The sequence below is a fragment of the Acipenser ruthenus genome, chromosome 17 (genome assembly GCF_902713425.1).
Source record: "Acipenser ruthenus chromosome 17, fAciRut3.2 maternal haplotype, whole genome shotgun sequence".
Lineage (NCBI taxonomy): Eukaryota > Metazoa > Chordata > Actinopteri > Acipenseriformes > Acipenseridae > Acipenser > Acipenser ruthenus.
Window position 1 is genome coordinate 31,578,852 of NC_081205.1, and position 26,448 is coordinate 31,605,299.

A 26,448-nucleotide genomic window follows, 5' to 3' on the forward strand; every position below is an offset into this window, starting at 1 on the left:
GAAAAACAGATGACAATATGCATTCCCAGACTTTGCATTTTGCAGAATGTTAAGAGTTTAAACAAATGTAATTATTGTATTATTAATCAATTCTAGTAAACATGGCTGGTCTCTTGAACTCCTAAATAAGGCAATTCAAGTGCATCATCATATCTGTGTATTGCTGTGAGTGTGAGCACAGTGGATGTGATGGGAAATGTTGATACAGATATTCAGTATCAGGAAAGTACACTAACACATACAGTAATGGTCCTACCTTAAACTTCTTCTGGTATACTAGCTGGTTGTTTTGAATAGAGAACCAGCGCCTGGGTTTGGAAGAAAAAAAAAAAAATTAGCCGGTTATACCCAAAATATTCATTTATTTAGTCTGTTAGTTGACCTAGCGTCAAAGCTCACACAAAACAAACAAATTAACAAACAGTAAAGTTAACCGTCCATCGGTATACATATCGGCTTATTTCAGAACACTTATTTCCAGGTTTGCACTCTATCAGTTTGAACGCTGCAAGAACAGGAAGGTTGGAGCTAGAATATGGGACACCTGCTCCCCTACCTTCACAATAGCATTAACAGTGCTTAAGAATTCAGGTAACATCGGTGTGTGCTGGTCAACTACTAGCCTATTTCTTAACTGAATGTCCCTCAACAAACTGAATGTAGCCTGATCAATTGCATAACATGATGGTTGGGCATGTGCGCCTCTATTGTGAGGAGGAATACACCGTTCAGATTACTACTAAGTAAATCTGGACTCCAAGTGAAAGATGCAAAAGAAAGCAACACTTTGGTCACATTATTATAATTGTTTTATTACAGCAGGGCCTTAGACATTGGACAACAAGCAGAGATATAATATAATATAATATAATATAATACAATTAAAATCTCTGTATTCCAGTAGCTTTCATCTGCACACACCACTGGCCCACAATACTACTCATGTAAAATGCACTGCTACATGTACAGACAGTGTATGCAGACTGTAAACTAGTAGGAGATGGTATGATGAGTTGCAGAAGCCTGGCATATAGTTTGCTACTTCCATAATGTAATGCAGTAGTTGGGACTCTGTGTGGAGATGTGGTGCTCTTTAATCTACTACAATACATTAGGATGACTAGTTGAGATACATTTCCCTTTCCAGTGGAAAGAAATTCAAATCAACATTTCAATAATAAACCATTTCGAACACCATCCTTCTAAATTTAGAAGTCAAGCAGCAGCAGAACACACAAAAAAAAAAGTTTTAAAAAAATCTAAACAAACAAAATAGTAGAAGTCTTAGCTTCTTCCTGTGGAAAGCCAAACCAAGCCAAGCCAAGCTCTAAGGGAAGGCCAATTTACAATTACTTGCAACTGTTTTTATATCTGTTGTGTTTATCAGAAACAGCTGTGTTTAGCAATAATAATTTGAAAAGAAGTCTAATCTAACCAATGGCACCAGCAACATAAATATTGAGATTCAGACTGTTTTATTTTATGTGCCACTGGTTCTGTAAACTGGAAAAAAACTGTGATCTTTTGTTTTTCTGTTTGGAAATGTTCACTGATTATCCTTGCTGTTTAGCAGTTCATGTAACTGCTGAACAGTGGCAGGTAATGTAAAGCTATGCAGTTAGGCTCTCAAGGGTGCTGCATGGGTGGATCATGCGACACAGGAGTTCATGTAACTGCTGAACAGTGGCAGGTAATGTAAAGCTATGCAGTTAGGCTCTCAAGGGTGCTGCATGGGTGGATCATGTGACACAGGGCAAGTAAGCTGATTGGCAGGTACCTGAGGTGGGATTTCTTTTTCCTGTCATGTGACAAATAGCAGGTGGGACCAAAACATGGACACAGGTGAAGAAAATAAAAGAAAATGAAATGTAAAATGTGCACAAAAATAAATGTTGAAGCATGAAAGACACAGCAAGGAATGAATGCATCCAGCAAATGAAGCATTCAATAAAATGATGATATTAGCCCCTTATCGAAACACCCTAGGAGCAGAGCTGGGGAAGGAATCAATTCAACAAGAAAACTTTCCCTAACTCACAATTCCCGCTCCACAATAAAGAAACAGAACAAACCTTCAGCTATATATATATATTAGGTAAGATATAAAACAGGGAGCTTCTGTTTCCAACGAACAGCTCCACTGCGCCACAAGCAGGTTCAATTTCATACTAAAATAGAATCCCCGTGTCACGACAAGAGACAGGATTGATTTATGCAGGAATACTTAGTCAGCTATTCCTTCCTTCCAAACTGGTCAGCTTAGCACTTACAGTTCCATTATTGTGTGAAGCAGAACCTCACGAGGCTTGTGTTGTTTAATCATTCTGAATGTTTCCGAAAATGACTGGTCTAAATCCACTACGCTTACGAAAACAGATGTGTTGTTTTACTTTGCGTATAGAGATACTCTCTGTGCTGTGCGCCTCCTGTTTGTCTGAATATTTTAGAAGAAAAGCTGTTAATATTAAATGAAGTCAGACAGCTGCGTACATAGTGCCCGAAAACTACAGCGCATTCAAATATTGAACATGTCTGACTCGAATGCATTCTCATCTTCCTCAGTGCTGTAGAGCTCAGGGTCAGTGCCCAACAAGCACGTACCTGTTCCATGTTTTGAAGGCATTGCTGGCCCTTTTGAAAAGATACCCCTCCATGGCGATTCCATTGTCGGCGTCCACATTGTACTCCAGCTTGGTGTCGTCATTCGAGAAGTCCTGAAAGAGAAACCAGGGTCAGACACGGCAACAAGACTGCATTGTAGATTCTGAATCTAACAAATTAAAGTGTAAACCGCAATCCACCGTGAATGTGGACTTCTCTTGTTATTTGCGTGGTACAGATTCCCTCTATACTCTCTCCTCCAAATCTGTTCCTTTCCATGTTCAGACCACCCCTACCTAGCCTTATGGCTTTGGCTCAGCAGTGAGTGTGTGGGCAGGGTGTCAATGCCAAGCACAGCCGAAACTGGAAGGGAATAGCGTGAACAGCCATTGCGATGGAGGAGATTGGCTCTGTGCTTAGACAGTTCTGCAATATTAACCTTTAATAGAATGTAAATAAGGATTGAAACAACTACATAACAGCAAAGTGCCATATTGAGTATTTTTAAGGGATGGTCTGCACAGAGTCAGAAAGAAAGACCAGTAAAAGGGAATGGACTGAGCAATTCCATGTATGTGTCGACTGTCAGGTTTTACTTCATTATTTCTTGTTTATTACCATTGTTCACATTTGCAGGCTGCATAATCCTGCTTCTATTTAAAACCTGGCAGTCAGTGTTCCTGTGTGGAATGTTGCTGCAGGCGTCAGGACTGCATGGAAACCAATGGTCATGTGATCCCTTGCGCACACAGTGACAATGTTTTTTCTGACTCACTGAATGCATTGATTAAATTGGATCCAGTATGACTTACTGGTGCACTGCAGTGAATTTACAGCAGCTCTGTTCAATTTTTATTAAAGGGTTTATTATGTATTTGATTGACTGATAATAGTTTTTTTTTTTTTTTTTTTTAACCATAGTGTAACAGAATAAATCGATTTGAGGTTTTGGCTTACTATTTATCCAGAATAGTTTACCTGGAATACTGAGGCTATTCAAATTAATAACATCCCTAATTAGGAATAGGGCAAATCAACCTTCAAAAAAGCAATGGCTACACTTTGCTATAATGCAGCCATTCAAGGTTTTGTGGCTGTGGAAAGGTTTTGTGGCTGGGGTTGTCTCATCTCATTATAAGATCAAGGTCAAATTCAGCATAGAAATGTACAAGGAGAAAAAAACTGAAAACTAAAATGTTCATACAGTAGGTGTACACACCCACTGGAAGGACTTTTTTTTGTATCATTTTATTACCCCAAATTGGCTAGTTTCACAGACCCTGATTAGCACCCTCTTGGACTACCTACTGTTGTTTTGGGCGAGAAAATCCAAAACCAGTGCAACTGAAGTTATGTGAATCCTGGAGAAACTCTACCAAAGGTCAGCTGATTTTAAGCCCCAGCCAGGCTAGACAGATTTAGTAGAGGAATGGAATGAGGTATAAGTGGAAACAAAACAAACACAGCACATAGTACCGACGCAAACAAGAAGAGATTTCAAGCAGACTTTGTTCTTTTGCACTCTTTCCCTTTCACCTTACCAGCAGACTGTGCCAGGGAATGGATTCTACTGAAGAGTAAATCAGCATATAACTTCTGACAGCTCTGCCAAGCAGCTGGTAAAGACAGCTTCTGATAAAGCTGGGAACAGCAGATGCAGGGGTCTTTATTGCTGGGTGAGGTTCTACACATGCATTTGTTCCACAGTCTCTCTTTAGAATGTGGTAAGAACACACAGTACATGTGCTGATGATCCTGTCTCCAGTGTTTTCCACAATGACCCAGTTTGCAGTTGCTGTTTATTTTTGGGAGTAGAATGCATTCAGCTAAAACTCTGGCAGGCAGACATGTTGTTGGACTGCTTGCTGCAGGATGAATGTAGCGAGAGGTGATGCACTGTCTGTTGGTAAAGCAAACCCTTGCTTATCTACAGCACATTTATTTAGCAGACGCCTTTATCCAAGGCAACTTACAGAGACTAGGGTGTGTGAACTATGCATCAGCTGCAGTCTCTTACAACTACGTCTCACCCGAAAGACGGAGCACAAGGCAGTTAAGTGACTTGCTCAGGGTCACACAATGAGTCAGTGGCTGAGGTGGGATTTGAACCTGGGACCTCCTGGTTATAAGCCCTTTTCTTTAACCACTGGACCGCACAGCCTCCTATTTACCAGCCCTGCCCAGGATTCCCGTTTTGTAGCCGAATTATTACTGGGGTCAGGATGCACAGTTTAAATGGCCCTGCTAAACTAAATGTTTTTTGTTAAAAAAAACCAAACAAACAAACTCAACTGACAGCCACGTCTCATCCACACCACGCATGTGACACTCCAGATTCAAATCTGGATCTGCAGATACAAGACCCACTCCAGGGATTGCCCTCCATATAGAAATTATATATATATATATATATATATATATATATATATATATATATATATATCTGTGAAAAACATGATTGACAAAGGTATACTACTGTAATATAGCTATGCTCCTAACCTGCCCCATACATCTTGCTTGGCCCCCCAATTCCTTAGCATTTATCATCTTGATATGTATGTACCGAGTAAATCAAAAACAATTTCCAGATGTTTGGCAAACCCTGGAATCGAAGGCATTTCTATTAGTTGATCTTTCCTGCATCTTTATTACTGAAACCGACTACAGAAAAAAATATATATATCTTGCACACTAACTTCAAACACCTAACTGTAAATGAAAATGAGTACAAGAATTGATTTGATATACTGTAAAAGCTTAAAGTATTATTTGTAAATATGAGCATACCAAGGGAAAATATAGAAAAGGTTTAGAAATTGAAAGATAAATACATAAAAAAAAGCTACCTACACCTGTTGACCTCCAAGCACAAAAGCATCTGGCATCTGGCACTGTATCAGACGCAGTCACCTAAAAGTTTACATTAGAACAAGGAAAACTTGTTTGGCCGAGAATACTGGTGAGAAAACCCTGTCCTACAATTACAACTGACAGACAACCACTAACAATAAAACCCACACATTATCAATCCTAACAGTAACCCAGTACTAAACACTAAGTGAACCACTACTACAAGTCACACACAAATCCCACCCTTAGCAAAAAGCATGCTACTGTATTATGACAGCACACAAGCAGTAGACTGAAGTCTGCAGCACACATACAGTAGCCATACCCTTCTCTATGGTGTATGAATGCACAGTACAAGGGGTTAAACACTTACCAGATACCAGACATAATGAAATCTACTGAAGATCTTCATGGTGTCAAGCGCTTGTATTATCAGAATTGACCATGAGGTTCAGATGCTCTTCAGTTCGGACAACATTATCTCAGCCTCTTCCACCCCCCCTCACCAATGCCATGATTTCAAACCCTAATCCCCAGTTTTACAACCTGTCTGAGTTTTCAGACCAGCTTCGATCCCTCACTGCTTTACAACCTGCCTTTGAGTTTCCAGACCAGCTTCGATCCCTCAATGCTGATGTGTATTAAAGGGCTGGCCTGACATCTCCATGTTAATGTTGCTCTGCACTGGGGAAGCATTGCTGTAGCTCCTCCTCCTCCCATCAGAGCTGGGCTGAGGTCATTCCAGTGCTGAATGCATGGTCATACCTTCAAGCACGGTGCAGGCAGACAGTATCCTGTTTATAGACACTGCCCTTATAGCACAAGTGGCAGAGATAAAGTCATTCCTTACGAAGCAGCATTTCAGAATTTACCATTACACGGTCCAGCCTGCATTTACTTTCTATGTTCTTGTAGCACTTTCTATAGAGTAACTACCCCAAGGGTGTATTAACCTGACCACAGGGAATATTTTTACGTTTGTACTACGAACACCGTTAAACAGATGGATTGATTTGTGTCTGAACATTTGGAATAGAAAACAAGAAATAGAATAGAACAATGGATTTTTGTTTTTTAACAGATACATTAACATGCATGTTTTTTTCTTACTAGAATATTACTATTATACCATCTTTCCTTTTTTATTATCCAACAGTTTTCATTGTATCTCTGTTAAAATCATTTGTGCCCATTGCTACAAGATGCTGCTGTTAGTCGTGCTAAGCTGAAGAGCGACTGTATCAGTCTTACATGCCATTGAAGGAAACCCTGAGAAAAGAAAAGCTTACCTGCAGAGCAGCCTGACAGCAGCAGAGAATAGAAAGATGACCAGTTTAGAGAACAATAGTAAAAAAGAAGGAGAGCAGCCTGCAATAAGGAGGAGGAGAAGAGACAGAACCCCTGGACAGGAGCATTCAAGGGCAAACGGATGTTCACACAGCAATCATTGAGAAGAGGTTTCAAAAGCCCCTCAGTGTTTGCACGCAGGGTTTTTTCCAGGCTGATATTTGCATTCATAGTTACAACCAAGTGCTGAAATAACCTTTACCACAAGCATCAGCTTGTCAAGATCACTACAGCAGTGCTAGCAAACATCTACCTTAATGTCTAGTCTCAACAACATGGAGACACTATTAAAAAAAGTGATTTTTCATTTTAGTTCATTAGATTATTTTAACAAGAGACACCCGAGCTGCTGTCATTTTGCAAAGAACTACATGGCTGTAATTGGATCGTGCCTGTTTTGCAAACCATCCTATGTAACTATCCTTCCTTGCTGCTTTATTAATGAATGACAATGACTAAGAGACCGGTGCCTATCACTCACCAGAGTCACACTGCCTGTGACAATGGCATGAGGCAGCCATTCAAGGAAATATATACGCTGGATAAGAGAGTTCATTAATCTGATAGCTGCTTTTAAAGTGGTTCTCCCCCAGTATTTCATTACGGAGCAGTGCATCTAGAATGCTTCAGCAAGCTTCTGTAAACCTTCATTCTGCTCCCTCTAGTGGAAGAGTGAAGATAGACCTGTATTCATTCAAGCGCTGTATAAACCACAGCAGTAAAGGACACGTTATGTCAATGCTCTCCCTCTAAATGTCGGGACATGGACAGGATCTCCCTTACCTTTTGCTGGATGGTGGAGTGCTTCTGTTCCATATCCCGCTTCTCCTTTGCTGCATCTACCACCAGCTGGTCCAGCTAAAACAAGAAAGCATGAATGGGAGAGGGGGGTTCATTTAGACAGGCTAATTTACTGGTCTAATTATTACAAGCAGTTCTGGCAAGGAGAGGGTTACTTCCCTACATGACTTAGAGGAGACAAAGCCAGGCAGGATAGTAACCACAGCTATACACTCTAAAGAGAATGAGTGGCTAGCTCCCCAGGACAGCCACAACCAGCAAAAAGCAAAAACCTGTGGAACACTAGGGCAAGTTTTGTGTGTATTGGTTTATTTTTACTTTATTGTTTTAGTTCTTAATGAAAGTACAGCAATTGGAGTGCTGATGTCCTTTGTTCTTGAATGAAAACGGTATACGTAAGCAGTAAGGCATGACAGGGTGTGTGATATACTCGAATATCACCACACCCCCGAGTATGCTGCAATCACGAGGCCTTAAATCGTCCTTTGTTATCCGGGGTAGTGACAGGAGAGGTATCCAGACCAGATTAGCGCTCCTGCTTCAGTGGCGAGAAAGACGTTATTTGAATTATGGAATACCCGGTTACTTATCAAACTGAATTTGCAGTTTACGGCTGGACAACGTGGAGAACTACTGGGCCCATGTTAATAAACAATTTAAAACAATGCAGGGCACAGCAGAAGATGTGGAGAGAAAGGTACGGCAGGAATTGTGGATGAATTTCTAAACATTCTGCATCAGATCACACAGCCGCGCAGGAGGTGGGACCGGGGGCAGCAGGCAGGGCAGAAGATGCAACCGACCAGAGGAGGAGTACGGACGTAGACGGGGCAGTGGCAACAAAACATCCATCTAACCACCAAAGTCTCTTAAGTGCGACCCAAACCTTTCTTAAAAAGCTGAAAGTTTTCAGAATGGGATCGGGAAACGCTGACAGTTCAGGGAGAAGGAGCAGAGCGATCAGAATGGCGAGTTTTGAATTGATTTGAATACTTACTTTTGCTTTTTTCACTACTTTAATTAATGATATCTACTAGTGATTCACACCTTTTTGAAAATAAGTGTAAACTCATGGCGATATGTTGTAATAGCAACACCCCCCATGTGACCTGTTTTGACCAATCGACAGCGTATTTTAAATACCTATTTTATAAAATGCTATCAAGAACACACTCATTAGTTTAACTGTTTCTTCCTGCAGTTTTCGTACACTCAAAACATGTGCCTCGCAAAAGATTTGGGGATAGGAAGGCTGTTTTAATGCTGTCCCTAGCTGGTGGCATGCAGTGTTTTGTAACAGTTCAGCAATTTTAGAAAAGCGTTTATATTTGAATTGTCAGCTATACCTGGGAATGCCTGAATTCAGATATGTTACATGAAATGATTATCCTATGAAATGTTTTTCTTGGAATTTTAAAACCAGTACCTGTGATTTCATTTTCATTTCTTTGAAGTGTGTGATAAAAGGGGAACCCCTGAACACTGGAATAATAAAAACACAGTGTGAACACTTCACACGAACCGCCAGGAAGGGGGTTACCGTTTTTAGTATCATAATGAAAAAAAAAAAGATTTTCATGAGTTTACTCTCGAGATAAACATAAAACACATAGCAACAGGGCTTGAAATCAACATTTTCTAGTCATTCATTTTAATTACAGTTCCAGCCTTTTGTCAAACTGAAAAACCATCATTAACCAAATATCACCCTTCAGGTTTAGGATCTGATATAAAGCATCTCCAAATCCAAACAGCCAATACCACTTTCAAAGATGCAATACTATACAGTATATTCATAACGGCCCACATTCTCCATACTTGCCTCCTCTATTCCGACACAGATCTTTATACTTACTTTTTCAAAAAAATCAATACATTTCCAAATCTATTTTCCAAACATCCACAACCTCTTAGTGTGAACGATCTACATTCTCACCCCCCAGCCCCCTCCCTGTCTGTCAATGACATCCTGTATGGAGACCCCAAGCCCCAGTAACTTCTGACCTGCAGGCAGCTCCGCCATGCTTCCAGACACAGATGCTCCAGTTCCTTTAGCCTCATGTCACAGGACCGCCTGCTCTTGAGATACCAGGAGCCTTAACTTTGATGTGAAAGGAGCCGTCTTGCCTCCTCAATGATCTGCTTACTGTACTAGTTACTATCGTACCTTCTGCTTTGTGCTCACTGCCAACACAAAAATCCCATTACGGGAATTCCCTGTCACTCACTCTCAGACTACCTTCAAAGCTCACTGGTGAATGACAGAGAGGAGGCTACTTCCTGTTTCTATTTTAAGGCCAAAATACAAATACCCCCCCAGAAACACTGAAGTGTAAAACAGATGTACTGGTAGTATAAATTAAATTAACATTTAGTACAAATGCATTTTATTTGTATTTAAAAAAAAAAAAAAAAGTCTGTGGGTTTGATTCCAGGACGAGGTTGATGCAACCAGACTCCCACTGAATAGCAGCATGATCCATTCCTTGTTTTATTTTGTGTTTAGACTGTGGAAAGGCAACAAGCTTGGTGTTGAATTAAGATTGTAAAATACAGAATGGCTGAAAATTCTGAAGGTGTCTTAGCCACCCCTTGTGTAATATATCACATTAATTACAGCAACAGATCTTTCTGCACCAGATGTCTATGCAATTTCACCAGCAGAATATAAACATTCAAAAGTATATAACAAGTGGGAGAGACACAGAGAAGGGTTGACTAGAGCTAGTGCATGTGTCACAATGGTAGTGGTTGCATATAGAGTAAACGACTAGCAGGCTCAAACTGCTTTCTAGCTACTATGAGATTCCAATGGAGAGTCAATACACCTACACATGCTCGTTACACAGGGATTATGAAAGAGATAAACCAGTGAGGCCCCAGGACTCACCTGCCCTCCCAGCTGTTTCATAAGTGGCTGCAGGTCTCTGAACAAGTCATAGCCCTGATGGAAAAAGGTGAGGTGGGCGTACATGAAGGAGAGCATCTGCATGGAGAAAAGAGAAAAAGATCAAAAGGATAAAAATAAAATCACTACCATTTAACAGCAAGCCAGATTCCTTAATGGCAGCTTTTTAGAGACTACTTTGCATACTGTATTTCCTGACAGTAACAAAATAATTGATGGTGTTAGTTAAATAAATTAAAATATACATTCTCACCGATTTTAAAATTTCAGATCTTCTTTTGGACTGTAGGACGTTAATCTGTAGGAAAATAAAACATATTTAGGGTTACTAAATGCAGCAAGGGGCAGTTAACAGTTTGTATATTTGTTTTAAAATCGGATGACTGGATGTTGTCATGCCAGCCTCCTCTCTACACATCTTACAGAGCCAGAACACTCATACAGTAGACCTGCACACAAGACTTGATGGATTTCAATGGGCAGCAGCTTTAACTGCTTAAATCCAACAGGTAACTGCTCTGAACCAAGCACTTCCTTTCCTTAAAGCAATTAAAAAAAAACACACACGCCACTTTACATCTGGAACGTTTGAATTTAAAAAATAAAATTACCACAATAAATAAGTTTTATTTTTCTAAACCAAAATAAATGGGTGCCTCACAGTCTGTAATATTACATTTTAGTCAATAGATGGAGCAACCACTGAATGAACACACAGCAGCAGGGCAGTAGACTAAACTGGACAGTGCACCGAAGGAAGTGCACAAAACAAACAGAGCCATCAATCAGTATTTTTGACCTATTTATCCAATGCCTCCTTTACAGTTAATCTGACTGTATAAATCACACACAGTAAGGAAGATCTCTCTGTCAGACAATTCAATATCTATGCTCTTTCCATGCTTTAAATCTGCTGACAAAACAGTGACCCGTCTGTCCTCAAAAGGAGGAAGCAGAACATATTCTTGCCCTCCACTCTTACTACATTTCCAGCTGGGCTGGGTTTGGTTTGTTTGCCTCATAAACAGTACTAGTGCAGCCAATGAAGTGAAGCAGGGAGATGCAGTTTGAGATAAACAAATGCAGAAAATTGGTTTCAGCCACGTTTAGTCGACTTCTATTTCTTTTAACATTGCAGGGTAAAAAACTAAATAAAATAAAATAAAGTGGTCCTGCTGGCAGCATCACAGCTCAAAAGAAGGACACCCTCGTTTTCAATGTACCGTGAAACTTTCTATAAGCCACGACGTTATGGTGCCGTGTTGTTTTTCACACATTCCTCTAATAAACGATGTGGGCAGTTAATTGCTTGACCCTAGAAAGAGTGACAAAAACGTCTCAAAGAGCCTTAACCTTTTCGTAGAGGAGTGTTTTAATAGAGGCATGGATATATACATCTATCTGTTTCACTGGTGTCCTATTAAACTCACACAAGAAGGTGCGATTCTTTGTTTCACAAGCTTTAAATGCAATTAGTAAGAGAGTGACATGCCAGTTATGTCATGAGGCTGGAACACTAAGGAGAAGTATTAAAGTGCTACACATGAAGGGCTTGTGATTTGTTAGGCAAGCACCGGGACGCTTGTCTTTAGGAATTCAATGTGATATTTGTATTCTCCAGTCCTGTCTATACGAAATTCACCAAGAGGAGTCTCAAACCATTATGCCTCTATCTGCCACCCCCACCCAAACAGCTAATGCTATTTCACCCTCCGTTAACAAGGTTATGCAATGTCCAAATTCAATTATAATATGCTTTTACAAAACTCCAATTACGCCTGGGTTTTTAGATAACACACCAGATACAACTTAAAGCTAATGGCAGAATGAATTTTTACTTTATTATGGGTATGACTGGCATTTTATATAATGTAATTAAGTTATTTTAGAGAACTGCAATTACTGAAAATAATAAAAAAATGCAGAAATTGCCTGAATGCAGTTACGCTATTGGCTGATGTAAATACAAAAACAGTAACATTAAACGGTGCTAAAACATCTACCAATAATAAATACAAGGCTTGAACACTCAATGGGGCTCAAGGTCAAAGGTCAAGGTGGGATTCCTGAGGGCCCACCTACTGCAGGTCAATTCAATAAGTAGCAATATCTAACATTGTTCTTGTCCAAGCTGACCTCTGCCTTCAATCTTTCTAGATGAAGCATGCTATTAGATTTTTTTTTATTTATTCTATCAATAAATATATTCAATTTATTACAGTGCTCCCCTTTCTCACTTGGGCTCAAAAGATCACAGGTATTATCATTACCATATAGCATTAAAAAACGCACAGTATCATTTAAGTGCACGTTAACATTTGGACAGTCAGTGCATGCTACAATATAATAACTCAAAGTACGCAGGAGTGCTACTATAGACACTTATAGTAATTTTGAAGCAGCACCCTCACTGGACAATACTCCTCTTGAGCACGCTCTCCGGTCTCGCGCCCACCTGCAGCACGTAGTCCAGAGCGATGTGTCTGAAACACTTCCTGGTTGCGGTCAGGATGTTCGTGGCCTCCTCCACCTCGTGCTGCTTGTTGCGAGCCACCTGTGCGTTCTTCACCAGCGCCGTCTCCTTCTCCTCGCTGACCTTGTCAAACTGCTTCTTCGCATCCTTGAACTTGCGCAAATCTCTGTCAAACACAACACTCGGGATTCAGCGCAGTCGTATTTGCATCTGTTAATCTATTACATACAGGCTGCTTCACATAAGGCTACTGTATGAATTATAAATAAAAGCCATAAAGGTAAGCAGAGCACCTGATGTGGGGGGGAGCCCCGAGGTACAGTAATGAAGCTCTTTTTGGGTCATTTGAAGTTATTACCCAAGGAAGAGAGGCACTGGAAAACTGAAACACTTACTCTTTCACAAACGTCATAAGCTGTGACTTGATGGATCTCTGAGCTTGGTCAAACAGGATCTGAAAAGGGAATTTCAAAATTATACATAATACACGACTGGACTACAAACCTTCATTATGTATCAGAATATTATTTAAAGAATAACAGCAATAATTCAAAAAAAGACAGTTAATGCTTTATAAAAGTTATGATAACTAAAGATGCGTTTAAGGGTCATGCAATATGAACATGGCACAGACTCATCGAGGTCTTTCTCTGATTTGTGCAGCTTGTGACAGAAGAACCTGTTAACATAACATAACTAGTAAAACAACCTTTGAAACCTTATTGATATTTCCTCTGACGCGCTTGCTGGGAGGCCCTTGATAACGCCGGCCTGTATCAGTCTGCACTGCGTCTGTTCACATCCCTTTAACCAACAATAACTTGACATTGAAAGGAATTGATCGGCAGTGAAAGGAAACACCCAGGATTTCCACATTAGGTTTTGAACAGCACTAATTAATCAATCAATCATGAAGGAGGTCACTGATGCCATGACTACAAATGGACTGCTTGATTAAATAGATGTTCAGTTAAAGGAATACAGATGAAGGTCAGACACACTTTAGACCAACATTGCAGAATAGCAAACTGTCTTTCTTACAGTCCCACACAACACTGTTATACAGGACACTGCCCAGGAGTCAAATTAAACTCCAACTCCGGATCTGCATGCATGGTTACAAACAAACCTAGGTTCAAAGAACAGGCCGTTCAAAACGCAGTGCCCTGTAAAACAGCAATTTCAATAACATTTACATGGCAAGATAGGATGTTTACACATATTAGTACTAACTAATAAATATCTAGAGCACACTGACAAATCATCTTCCCTTGTTGCACATGCGTGCTCTTAATTCATGAGCACCAGCAGACACAATGAAAAACGAAAGTCCGCTCCCATGTTACTTTAAAATGGTTCAGATTTACAAAAGAAAAAAGAAAAGGGAGAAAGAGAATTCTACACACAGATTCCAAGCCTGTCCTCCCGACCGTGACTAATGAGCACAAGTTCTTCAGGCTTTTACCGTGTGTCAGCTGACTGAACCACATCCAATTTCAGTGGTATATCCGGTACACAGTGAGTCACAAGCTGCTTCTTTTACTGAAACCCAAGTTTCCATGACTTCAAAACAAAAAGTCAGCAAATCATAAGGAATTACATTCTATGGCTGCAACTAAAACGCACGCACACATTTACTGCGCAGCAAAGTGAAGTACTTTGCTTTAACAGTTTGTGACACGGTAAACAGTTCCCTTTTTTCTGTGCTGTAGATGATCTGCCAAGGAAAGAGGGAGCAGTCACATTCACGCCTAACAAGTGTTCCTACTCCAAATGTGTCATTATACAAGCACGACTTGGACCCTGTAGAACCACTCTGATTCATTTGTCAATCACTTCACTTTGGCTTTTAGAAAAGCAATATCACACATACCAGGTTTTTCAAATATGGTTCAATATCTATCTGCACGCCTTGGCTGCTTAACAGCACTTAGCTTCTCCTTGTGCCTAACACACCCAGGTTTATGGCTCTTCATACAGAGCACATTTGAAAACCTAGAGTGTTTCTGCTTTTCTAGTTTATATTGTATTGTTTTATCAGTTGTAGATCCCTGTAAATAAATACACTGTATCTACAGTACATACAACTAATTTGAGTTGCAGAGTCAAAGCAGTACCTAGCAATGCTATTTTAAAGCTTCTCTTATCCCAGGTCGCATGCTGTCCTGAAGACTTATTGTGAATGTGAATGCACTTCACAGATCCACCACAAGCTGGCACTTCTCTCACACAAGCGGGCCGACTGGCAATAGGAAACAAGCTAGCTTAATGACAAGGCGGCTGACACTATTTAGGGTTAGGGTTCCTTTAAGAGGAATTGCAGTGCATCTTGTGAACTCAAAAACAAATCAACTGCACCAACCAACTCATGATGACTCTCTCGCTAATTTTATTGAGCTGTTACGCTTGGGGAATTTCAAGCAGATCGTGACTCACTGGGCATATGGTGGCAGCTTTAAGAAAAACTAGATGAATAATACATGTTAATGTGGATGTTGGACTCTTGGAAGGGAAGTCAATCTTTTCCATCGCTCGCTATAAAATAGATCTTAAACTGTTGTGTTATACCAAATCACTGGGAGTATAGGTTTAATTCTCAATGGCTGTCACTGACGGCCCTTCCAGTGGACCAATGAGAGGACTGCTAGTTTGTTGTTTGATTGATTTGTGATCACTTACTGTATGATAATTGATCATCTCCTGCAGGCTTTCTGCAAATTTTGTCAAGCTGGTCTGTGCAGAACATAAGACGAGCAAAAAAAAAAAAGTTAAATACTAACAAAAAAATAAATAAAAGCAAAAGCTTGTACTTAAAACGTAAAGCTGACATTATATAAGATTATAAAAATACTGAATATGAAATGCTTCGTTGGCAAATAGCAAACGCTTACCTCAATGACCTCGTCTTTGGCAGACTGCTGTGCAAGTTCTCGGACTCCATTCACAAACTGTTTGTTGGCTGTATTGTACGCCTTGCCAGCATCGATCATTCCAATACAAAGCTTTACCAGCTACAACAAAAAACGAATTATAAATAACTTAAGAAAAATGAAATCATACACTGGGAGGGGTCTTGTTTGCACACAGCTTCACCACTTGTGTGTTTTACAACAAGTAACATCCCTACTACTCCCTTGCTTCAAACAGAGTACTCATGAACTTTAACTTGGAACTTTTTTTAATTAACAGCATCACACCAGCTCCAAGGTTAATTAAGCAGACAATAGAAGCCAGTGTCCTACACATCTCTCTTCATTGATGCAACCAGCTCCCACGGAGGTGCAGCTTTCAACAGAACATCTTCTTTCTGTGCTGGCTAGAAGAGAGGGGCCCCTAGGGATCGGATCACAGCGGGGGTCAAGCTGAGCTCAGATCCCCCTGAGGAATACAGTCTATCAGCATCAGAGAGCTAACCTGGCAGGGGAATAATCCCATCAAACACAACATCAGCGGCATGGACAGTCACTTGTTAACTGCACTCCCTGCCTTCACAGTGTTCCCACTTCCACCTCCGCTCATTAAAAACACTCACAGCGTGAGCGAACAAGCTCTCCACCAGTTACATAAAGATAAGCACTGTACTGCAGAGGGGGGGAGGGGACATGGCAAGAGTATTAATTCCTCGTTGTGCAATAAAGAGAAAAAGAAATGTAGAAATCTTTCAGTATGAGTCACCACTATAATAATGTGTTGTTACTTTTTAAAGGAAGCTTGGCTTGCCATCACAAAGCTGGCACTCTGGTGCTTGAGGTGTTTTCCACTCTGAACGCCTGTCAGGACTTCCTTCCTGTGTGGAACAGGGAAGCTAGGCAGCAGGAACACAAACACGGCTACTGTGAGTCATGATAACAGCAGGTAGAGCAGGAGGTGGGTGTGTGAGTGTCAGGGCTTAATCCTTTGCTCTAAATACCTGGAACTTTGTGTCTTACTCCTTTTCTATTCAAAATCAAGCCCATTTAAATAATAAATAAAATAACCATTAAGTTACTTTGTTCAGTCTTTACGAGCACTCTATTGATTAATCTTTTTACCATTTATTGAGCCAAGCCATATACAGTGTACTGCCACCATTTCAGGCTCAGAGTCCTCTCATTGATTATAGCAAAGATAGCACTTGTACTGAACCAGACACAGTATCTCCTGCCCACAGTCCTGTGCAGTACTGTTTATCAGGACCTTGGCACTTGGGACTCACCTTATCAAGCTTGGATTCCAGTTCGGATACATCTCCCTCTACCTCCTCGATTGCTGCCCTGTTGAGTAAAACAGAGAGCATGAACACACGTTTCAAATCACATTCCAGGAGCGTCCAGAACAAACAGCTGCAGATGCTCTTCCTTGACCAGAACAGTCCCCGTCCCCCAGTTTCAGGATATTGCTTGGCAGGTCTTGGAAAGGGTGTCGTAGCCCTAGCGCCCCAGAGGCAACTACAGATTATTCCAACAATCACATTTTTTTTGTGCCCCTCATATTATTCCTCTCAGTTATGGCTACAGTAATCCGGTTGTGTCCTTAGGCAGTATTTCACAGCCTATTAAAAAGTGTAAAAGGAACAATTTACAGTTAGCCACCCAGAAATACCATTAAAAGGCTGTCAGCAATTTATTTGTATGTGTTCTGACAGTGACGATGCATGAATGGTATTTGATTTTACCTTGAAGATTTGGTCAATTTGGCTTCCAGTGTGAGTTTTTTTTCAGTGTATTCGCTTTTCTTTTGACTGATTTTATTCTGACAAAATGGAAGATGTGTTATTGTACATTGTATTGCCTTTGTGACAACCTTCATGGAGTGCAGAAATTGCACGTGTGATTCTTGGTAGTAGGTTCTAAGAAAGCAGTACTAATGGAACCACAGAGGCATTGAAAGAACTAATGGAAACTGGTGTTTGTGATTACAGAAATCTAAAAAATAATATCACCTGCATCTTTATTTAACGCACGCGTTTACATAGTGTTTGTATTTGACTGGAGAACGATGCAGAAAGTCTTTTGCATTCTTTTCTTTGTTTCGGGCATACGCCTGCAGCAGTGACTGGGGCTGAGTAGGGCACTGACATGCTCACAGGGATTTGGGAGTAGAAGCAGAACAGAATCATTGTGTACCACTGCATCCCCAGTCTATGAAGACATGCACATCAGGAGCTGTGCAGCACTCAGTCATGCTTGTTTTAACAGCTACTAGATAAGGTACTGCACAGTGACCTCCACACCACATTTAAGAAATATTTTTAAAAATCCACCAAATATGGAGTGTCTCAACATACACAGGTTGCAATTATTAAACTAATTGGACTCAATTTCACACAATGCATCCCTCTGATTACAACCCCAGCTCCATCTAAAATAATCTGCCTTGTTGCTCAGCTGACAATGACACATGAACACTCCCTTTCAAGGCTATTCGTAGCAGTCTTTGAAACCAAAGTTACACACAGTAATTCCAACCACACAGTAAAGAAGCAAGAAGAAACACGCACCAAGGTCAAGATGCCAGCAGCAGAAATGAAAATGTCACTGCCCAAAAGTTGATGACGGCCCTACAAGAACAAAAGGACTGAGGCAATGACATCACGTTGGGGTTGTGTGTAAGGAAAGAGAGGGGGGGGTCTAGACAATCCTCTATAAGAAAAAATGGTTTTATTGATCATAAAATGAGTGACACCTAAGCTACCTGGAAGCCTTTTCTAAACTTCAAAGTTTTTTTTTTTTTTTTTTTTTCTTAATGGAATAACAGTGATAAATATTCCTAATAAAAACAAACGACCTGAATGCTGATTCAATAGGCCACCTGTACGTTGTTTTGTGTATCTCTAGTTCTGCTTTCGGATAGTAATGTTCCTCAGGCAAAAGCAAATTGTAGTGAAACGTACAGCACAGTACTCGCACAAAACAGGATCAGAGAAAAGCAAACTGAAACTACATGTCAGATTTGGTTTTATTCAGAAGCCATCGTGAAGTAATCCCTCTGGTTTTTAATAGCATGAACTGCTTGTTCCCTTTCTAGCTGAGTGACAGTAGCTCAGCTGCCTATGGCAATCATTTGTTTACCGAGGAGCAAATAAACCAGCAGCACACCAACAGACGTATTGGAATTGGGTACTGCTGCTGTTTGGTTTGGGGACAGATGTTCATTAATTAACAGATATACAGAATGGGCTAAAGCCTGCTACAGTATGTGAGCATATGTTCTACAATAGTGAAGGATCTGCAGAATGCTGTAAATCCAATAGCATCATACAATTGCATGGTTGGGAACGTACAGGACAGCTGCAAAAACTAAAAGGCACCCACCGGCTCACACAAAAATCAGTTTTGCCAGCCTTTCGTTTATTCAGTGCGGACACCGCATACACAGTACTGAAAAACATCATTCTTCAACAAGGCATTCTGTTCTTGAAAAAAATCAGCCACTGTACTGTATGAGGCCTTTATTAAAGCAAAACACACAAAATGCTTTTTTAGTGCCAAGCGAAATACCCGGACTGCATGCTGTAGATTATGAATTTATGTGAAACAGCTGCCAGAAGGAAATGAGTTATCATACAGAAGTTGGCCACCCTTCCTGCAGGCACACAGTGCACAGAGAGAGAGCTCTGAAAGTGTTCCTCTGCAGTACCTCTCCTCCCAAGAGCCCTCATTACCATTAACCTACATGCCCCTTCAGACAGATGCTTCATTTTTTTCCACCACTTCTTCGGAAAGTGCTTGTTTATAGATTTGCTGTATTAAGATGCTCTGGATTGGTGATTGTTATCCAAGGCTGCAGAAAAGAGGTATTTGACATCTCCTCCTGCTGAGCTGCTGTAACTGATTCAAATTATCTCCAAACATCAAATTTCAGTTGTTTTTTTTTCCATACACAGTGGACGGTTATTCACAATAAACGCACATCATGAGAAACAGTGAAATTATTTTGAAAAGCTGGAATTGAGTTTGGAGGTAATTGAATCAGTTTAGTTCTCGGTCTCGAGTTTAGTTATTAAGTTGTCTGATCATGCAAATCAGATTAGCCCAGCCCCTGGCAATTCTCTCCTTTATTTTGTACTTGAAATGCCAGATGTTTTTTTTGATTTGTTCGTTTTTTGTAAAATCGCCGAACTAGAATGGAAAACCCTAAACTTTCTCATCTGGTTTTACAGACCCTGATCAGCACTAATCTTTGAAGGACGAAGTCTAATATTGATCCAAAAGGTAGATTTCATGAACCGGATTTCATGAGTTCCATATAATCAGAAATAAACAAAAATATTTTGCTGAATCAATAAATATGTAAGCAACTCCTGTGAATTAAAGGATTACCAGTACTGGAGTGCTACAGTTATTGTGGAGCATTACAAAGCATGCAGGACAGGGGCAGACTTCAGCTACTGTATGCACCATACTGTACTTGAGGTTTTAAAATGGTGGGCCCTACTATGTCTGCATGCATGTTGCATTGATCACATTGACAAAGCAGAGGCTGTTTTCCCTCCAGCTGGAGCTGAAGCAGCTCTACCAATGTTAGCCTGCACATCTGGAGTCTCCTACACTACATAAGGGCAGAGCTTGACAGCATGAGCTGGGTTCTTACACATGACTCAGGCTACTATAGGTCAGCAGCACTACACGGAGCTAATAGTGCAGCTCAGAGGAATTGTAATAAAACTGCAGTCAGAGGCTAGGGCAGAACTTGTACAATCAGGGTCTGAAGTCCTGTAGCTAGTATACTGTATCAGGTACAGAAGTCTTACACTATCCGCGCTTCTTTCAAAGACTGGTGGCAACTGGAAACATGTTGGTTTTATAAGCAGGGATCTTTCTAGGCATTAGGAACTAGGCTGAGCTCAGCAGAGATATTTGTACATAGGCCACTGCAATAGTCAAACAATAGAAATGTCTTTAGGTCACTGGCAGTGTTGCACTTAATGGTAAGCCAAGCTCCTTCCAGAGGTGAATTGTTGCATATAATAGTGACATTTATTGTTGACATCTAAAATGTCAACAGTATGAAGGCCCAGATTACAGCTGGTCCATGTTAATGCTGTAGATGAATGACCCACGGGCGTGACTTAAATCCTTAAATCATTACTGAAGGACAAGCATCTCAGCAGAATTACTGTTGAACACATTGCCCTCCAGTGACATCTAAATAGCTTCAGTAAAAATGCTGCCTGGCTACAGGGTTTAACCTGTAGAGCAGGAGCCAGCTTTCCTTTAGGTTCTCATTACCTACTGCAGTTTATATTAACCAGAGTAACGTGTGTCCGCTTCCGCTCTGAGGTTACACAGTATAAAAGCTACAGTGCTCGTCATGAAATCACAAGGAGGGACAGCTAAGGATTGTTCAAGAGCTCCCTCCTGGGGCTCCTGGTGAGGGCATACGAACCAAGAGATAAAAACTTCACGATTCACATCCATCTCGAAACCAGAGGCACAATAAACAAGCATGTCAGTAACAACTCCAGCCAATTAATAATAATAATAATAATAATAATAATAATAATAATAATAATAATAATAATAATAATAATAATAATAATATATTGTTTTTATATAGTGCCTTTCATAGTGGACCACCATCACAAAGCGCTTTACAGAGGTAGGCTGTGAACTGTGCATTATATGCAGAGTCACTTATAATAGGACATTGATTTAACATCTCATCCACAGGATGGAGCACAAGGAGGTGAAGTGACTTGCTCAGGGTCACACACAGTGAGTCAGTCAGTGGTAGAGGTGGGATTTGAACCGATGACCTTCTGGTTACAAGCCCTGGACTTTAACCACTGGCCCACACTGCCTCCTAATTCTAAATCTAATTAAATTAGATTTAGAAGTGGATGACCACACACATATATATATTGTCTCCTTGGAAATCTGGCTTAGTAAATCTTTTAGTCTGTCACTAAGCTTTAGCTTTATCAATGCATGGCATTCTGTTCACTTAGTTTTAGACTGGACCCACTCAAAACTAAATCAACCTATTAATACCAATTTGTAACCACTAGATTGTGGTTGAAGAGAATTAACAAAAAACATGTATAGACATTTTATGCTTGACAAAAACATTTACAACAGTGTACAATTCTATAGAGCTATCAGCAGATGTTTCCTGCTTTTGGATCTTAGCCTGTGTGGCTCCCAGGACACACAGGTTACAGCTTGATGAAATTAGTACAAAAATCTCCCCTGCACAGAAGCCTGCAGTTCTGATAATGCACTCACAATACTATGAGGAATCTGACATTCTCTAAAGCCGTTTTAACCTCTTAAGTGCAGCTACTGTAGTGAGGGACCAAAGGAAAAGGCAGCCTTTCCTTATCTAACTACAGTACGAGATAGTTCAGTTTGAGAGGAGCTACAGCTGGGTGCTCTCAGAATTCTGTGCACCACTGCTGGAGAGGATTGATTGATTGATTCTCACTCTCTTCCAAGTTCTGTGATGTCAGTATATCGGATTATAAGCCTTGAGACACTGAAGGCAGTACAGCTGATCAGCACCTTCCTTCTTTCAATCAACACTTTGAATGCACAGCAAAAACCTCATTGATCTTGTCTGTGTGTGTTTTCATCAAAGAGATATTATTCATTTGTATTATTAATAATCAGTACCAAAGCTTTACCCTGCATACTGCTGAAATAGCTTCAACTATGCCGTGCAGATGAATTTCATTCCAGTCCTTGCAATAATGCACAGAATAATTTCATTTTCAACTAAATGTAGCCATGAACCGGCGCCTGGGAATGAAAGCGTCCAAAAGGGATTATTGGAAACTCGAGTAAATGTGAAAAGCAGTAACTTTGGCACTGATCTGACAAAAAAAAAAAAAAGTAATTGCTACTCTGTGCTTTAGGCACTATATTTCAGACAAAAAAACTGGTCTAGTGTTTCTTTTGCTGTTAGTGTGTTTTTGTAATGACATTTACACACTATAGTCCTTTGCTTGCAATGCAGGCTTATATTCCTGCAGGGTTGTCACTGCATGTTTCTGTATCCGTTATACGAGGGAGGGGTCTGATCAGATCAATCTCGTAATATTGGAATGAACTGTAGTTGCTTCAAGGTTCATTTTGGATCTATTTACACATGCAGTAAATGCATAGCTCTTGAATTAACTGCATAAAATGGGAGGTTGTTGTGCAATTTCCACAGTATAAGCACAAAAGCTTATACTGTGGAAAGACATTAGACAGTGTGCTGCTGCTTCATGAATACAGCCCTGCTATGACTGCTAGAACTATGAACACCCTTTCCAGGCCAAAACAAACATTTTCTTCCTGCCACAGTTTTGCTGCAGAATTGTGAGATTTGAAAGTGCTGAAGCAGGGAAAGTGTACCAGATGTGAATCATTAAGTGGTAGAGCAGCTGTATAGCAGTTGTATTGCTTTTCATACATAATGTATCATTCAGGTCTACTAAGCAATCAGCATAAAGGAAACGCATTACAAACGCTGTGAAGGATTTCATTTAAAGACAAGGCTCCCACCGGACTGAGAAAGGTATTCAATCGGCACCAGTTTACTTTGCTAATCAGCAGCTTGACATATAAAAACAATACAAAATTAAAGAGAGATACTTAGAGGAGCGTAATCTTCAGGCTGCACTCCAGGGGCAAGCTACTCAACAATTAAACCTAATTGCACCCTTGTTGGAAACAATAACACTGATAAAAAACACAGTCTGTGTGTTCATTAAGCACGGAAGTGCTGGTACCGTACGTGCATTTCAACTATGTATACAAGTAGTGTATAACTACACTTTAAAAATACAAGCCATCACTGTACATTGTATGAAGTGCACTTAAAAAATGAGCAGTGCACAAAGAGCAGTCTCAGCTACCATGACCGAAACATTCAAACATTTGTGACTGAGTTGGAAAGAAAGGTCATTCATGTCACAAAAACACAGAAAAGGGAAGTTACAGCTCCTCATGGGATGTGACAAAGTTAACAAAGCACTCTGTTTACAGCCAGCCCACGTACAGCAGTAACCACAATGGTAGTACTACAGAGCTGCTCTGTTAGAGCAGTGCAGGAAGTTGCGATTTTGAACCAGGGTTGCAGATATTCACCAGAAGCATCACCCCGCAGGGAACGGGCACCTCGTGTAAAACAGCGGACATCCCTGTACACCCAACAAGTCCACCCTCAAGAGCCTTGAAACCCGTTCAGGCTTTTACGACTCACTTTCAGTGCGGGCTCACAGGTTGTTCTTTCTGTGTGGCACCTGTCCAAATGTTAGGGTGTGAAAGACCACAGTGCCACCCTGCTGCCTCAGGGGCATTCTCTTAGTCAAGTTATATGCTTTACAACAGCTTGCTTGACAGGGGTAGGTGTCATACAACATTATGGTCAGAGGCTAGGAGTCAAACCCAACACACCCATGACAGCTGCCGGTACAGCAGTGTATAAACACTGACATGCAAGTTTAAAGCAAATTACTGTATGATACAGAGCCTCGACCCCCCGTCACAGCTGCAAATACAAAATTAGAGCCATCAATATTGTATAATTGATGTCACTCATGCAATCTACAAAATGAAGACATATAAAAATGAAAGCGTGACAGAGGACAGACAGTATTACTGTACCCCCAATAACTTGTGCTCCAAAATGTCTTTAGTTTCATATGGATACTCCCCTCAGTGAGGTGTGTGACACCTCAGCTATACTGTATGCACGCAGCCAAGTATAACAAGTCAGTATTGCAGTAGAGAAGTTTGAATCAGGAAATACCTGCAGCGTCCACAGGACTGCCATTCCACTGTCGTCATGGAGATTCCCTCAGGAAGCCAGGTCAATCCTCTGTACCATTTCAGAAGCTTGCATTTTATTAGTTTACAGGCAATTCCCCGTTTTCAGGGAATTGTAATAGGAGTGACGTTATATTTCCTCAACCAGACTCAAACTTCCTGTAACAGACAACTGATGACTAAAGCCCTGCAAACATACACTTTCATTTAACAAGCAATTCCGACACAGTAAGTTACAGTATGTTAAGAAAATACATGTATAAAATGACCGCTTCCATTTTCAACTGCTGTGCACAACAATAATCAGGAAACCATGTCTTTCAAACCTTCTGCTGTGTGTGTTTTGTTTGTAAAAAATGCCTCCACACTCATACTGCTTTGGCATATATTGTGGACTTAAATCAGCTGGAATTCAATGAGCCATCGTATCAATTAAACACTCTTGGCTTGTTGATTGAACCTATGGTAAGTAACACCACAAGGTCAGCCTCTCTTTACAAGAAGCAGACACAAGATCAGCATTGTCTCGATCACCAGAAGCTGCATCACAAGTTCTCAGACAGTTCCTGGGCCAGAGATATCACCTGAGTGCTGTATCCAGACACATTTGCTAGAACCAAAGTCATTTTATTTAATCTTGCTTTTAATTGTATTTTTACTTGTACTGTGATTCTTGAAATGTATTTTTGTTTACGACTGTAAGTTGCCCTGGATAAAGGCGTCTGCTAAGAAATATAATAATAATAATAATAATTTAGTTAATATATTCAACACATTGCATACACTGCATTTGTATAGTGTACACATATACAGTAAACTCCAGCATCGGGGCCAGCTTGAGTGGATATCCATAACAGCTCTCCATGATTATAAGAGCCCTTCATCAGCAAATGCCAACAGTGAAGCCTGCAACCCTTCTGTATACATCACTACCTGATCTGAATGAGAAGTGTTAATGTTTACTACAGTACACACATGGAACCTTCAGGCAATTCAGATACAGACGCTAGAGGCATGTGAAAACAAGTACTAAACTTCTCAATGATACATTTTCCTTGATACATACACACCCAAGGACTGTAACAAATCTGGGGGAGAAATGAATTCCACAATGCTTTTAAAATGGAACTTGATATTCTGACCCCTTTCAGCAGGCGTCCTTGAGCAATAGCTCATCTACTGTAGAGCCCTGGCAGACGGAACAGCCAAAGGAACACTCCCACACCAACAAGTGAATTCATGACTTCCCAATCTATCCAGCCACAGTGCCATTCATAGAACTGTCAATGGTGGGTGTGTATTTAACATCCGAGCAACATCATAGTGAGTCATCACGCCTGCACCATCCACCCTACAATAACACAACAACAAAATTCATATAAAAAGCATGTTCTATTTTAAAAAGGCATATAACACTTAACTGTACACTACAGATTGTTTAAAATATTTGACGGATCCTAATGTACTGTAATCTGTATGCAACTGTAATAGTCCTTAAAGAGTTTTAGCACCAACTAAAGTAGTTATTTCTTAGATCATTTGTGGCTGCCAACCAAAGTTGATATTAATAAGGGCGTTGCAAAAATAAAACCTGTTTGGTAGACTAGACTCCAACCAAAAACTCACAAGCCACTCAATTGTTTTTATTCAGCTTTTGTTGCTAAAAAGTGTACCAGAACAAATGTCCCCTGTGCTGCGTATTGACAGACCTATGATGTGATTATTCAACTGGA

The 26,448-nt window shown here is 40.4% G+C and overlaps 1 protein-coding gene across 4 annotated transcripts in view; it reads right to left on the reverse strand.

Annotated features, from left to right (window-relative positions):
- Positions 1-26,448, reverse strand: part of LOC117423412 (arf-GAP with coiled-coil, ANK repeat and PH domain-containing protein 2-like) — a 44,461-nt gene that overhangs the window by 12,518 nt on the left and 5,495 nt on the right. For 2 of the 4 annotated variants that reach the window (XM_058990396.1, XM_058990397.1), the window contains exons 2-12: positions 17,176-17,233; positions 15,872-15,991; positions 15,660-15,713; positions 13,376-13,434; positions 12,963-13,146; positions 10,761-10,805; positions 10,490-10,585; positions 7,582-7,656; positions 5,452-5,511; positions 2,602-2,714; positions 257-308 (exon numbers count right to left, since the gene is read on the reverse strand). In XM_058990396.1, coding sequence (XP_058846379.1) covers positions 257-308; positions 2,602-2,714; positions 5,452-5,511; positions 7,582-7,656; positions 10,490-10,585; positions 10,761-10,805; positions 12,963-13,146; positions 13,376-13,434; positions 15,660-15,713; positions 15,872-15,991; positions 17,176-17,233 — 916 coding nt within the window. The remainder of the gene's footprint in view (positions 1-256; positions 309-2,601; positions 2,715-5,451; positions 5,512-7,581; positions 7,657-10,489; positions 10,586-10,760; positions 10,806-12,962; positions 13,147-13,375; positions 13,435-15,659; positions 15,714-15,871; positions 15,992-17,175; positions 17,234-26,448) is intronic. The other 2 variants (XM_034928697.2, XM_034928700.2) reach the window with 1 other exon arrangement.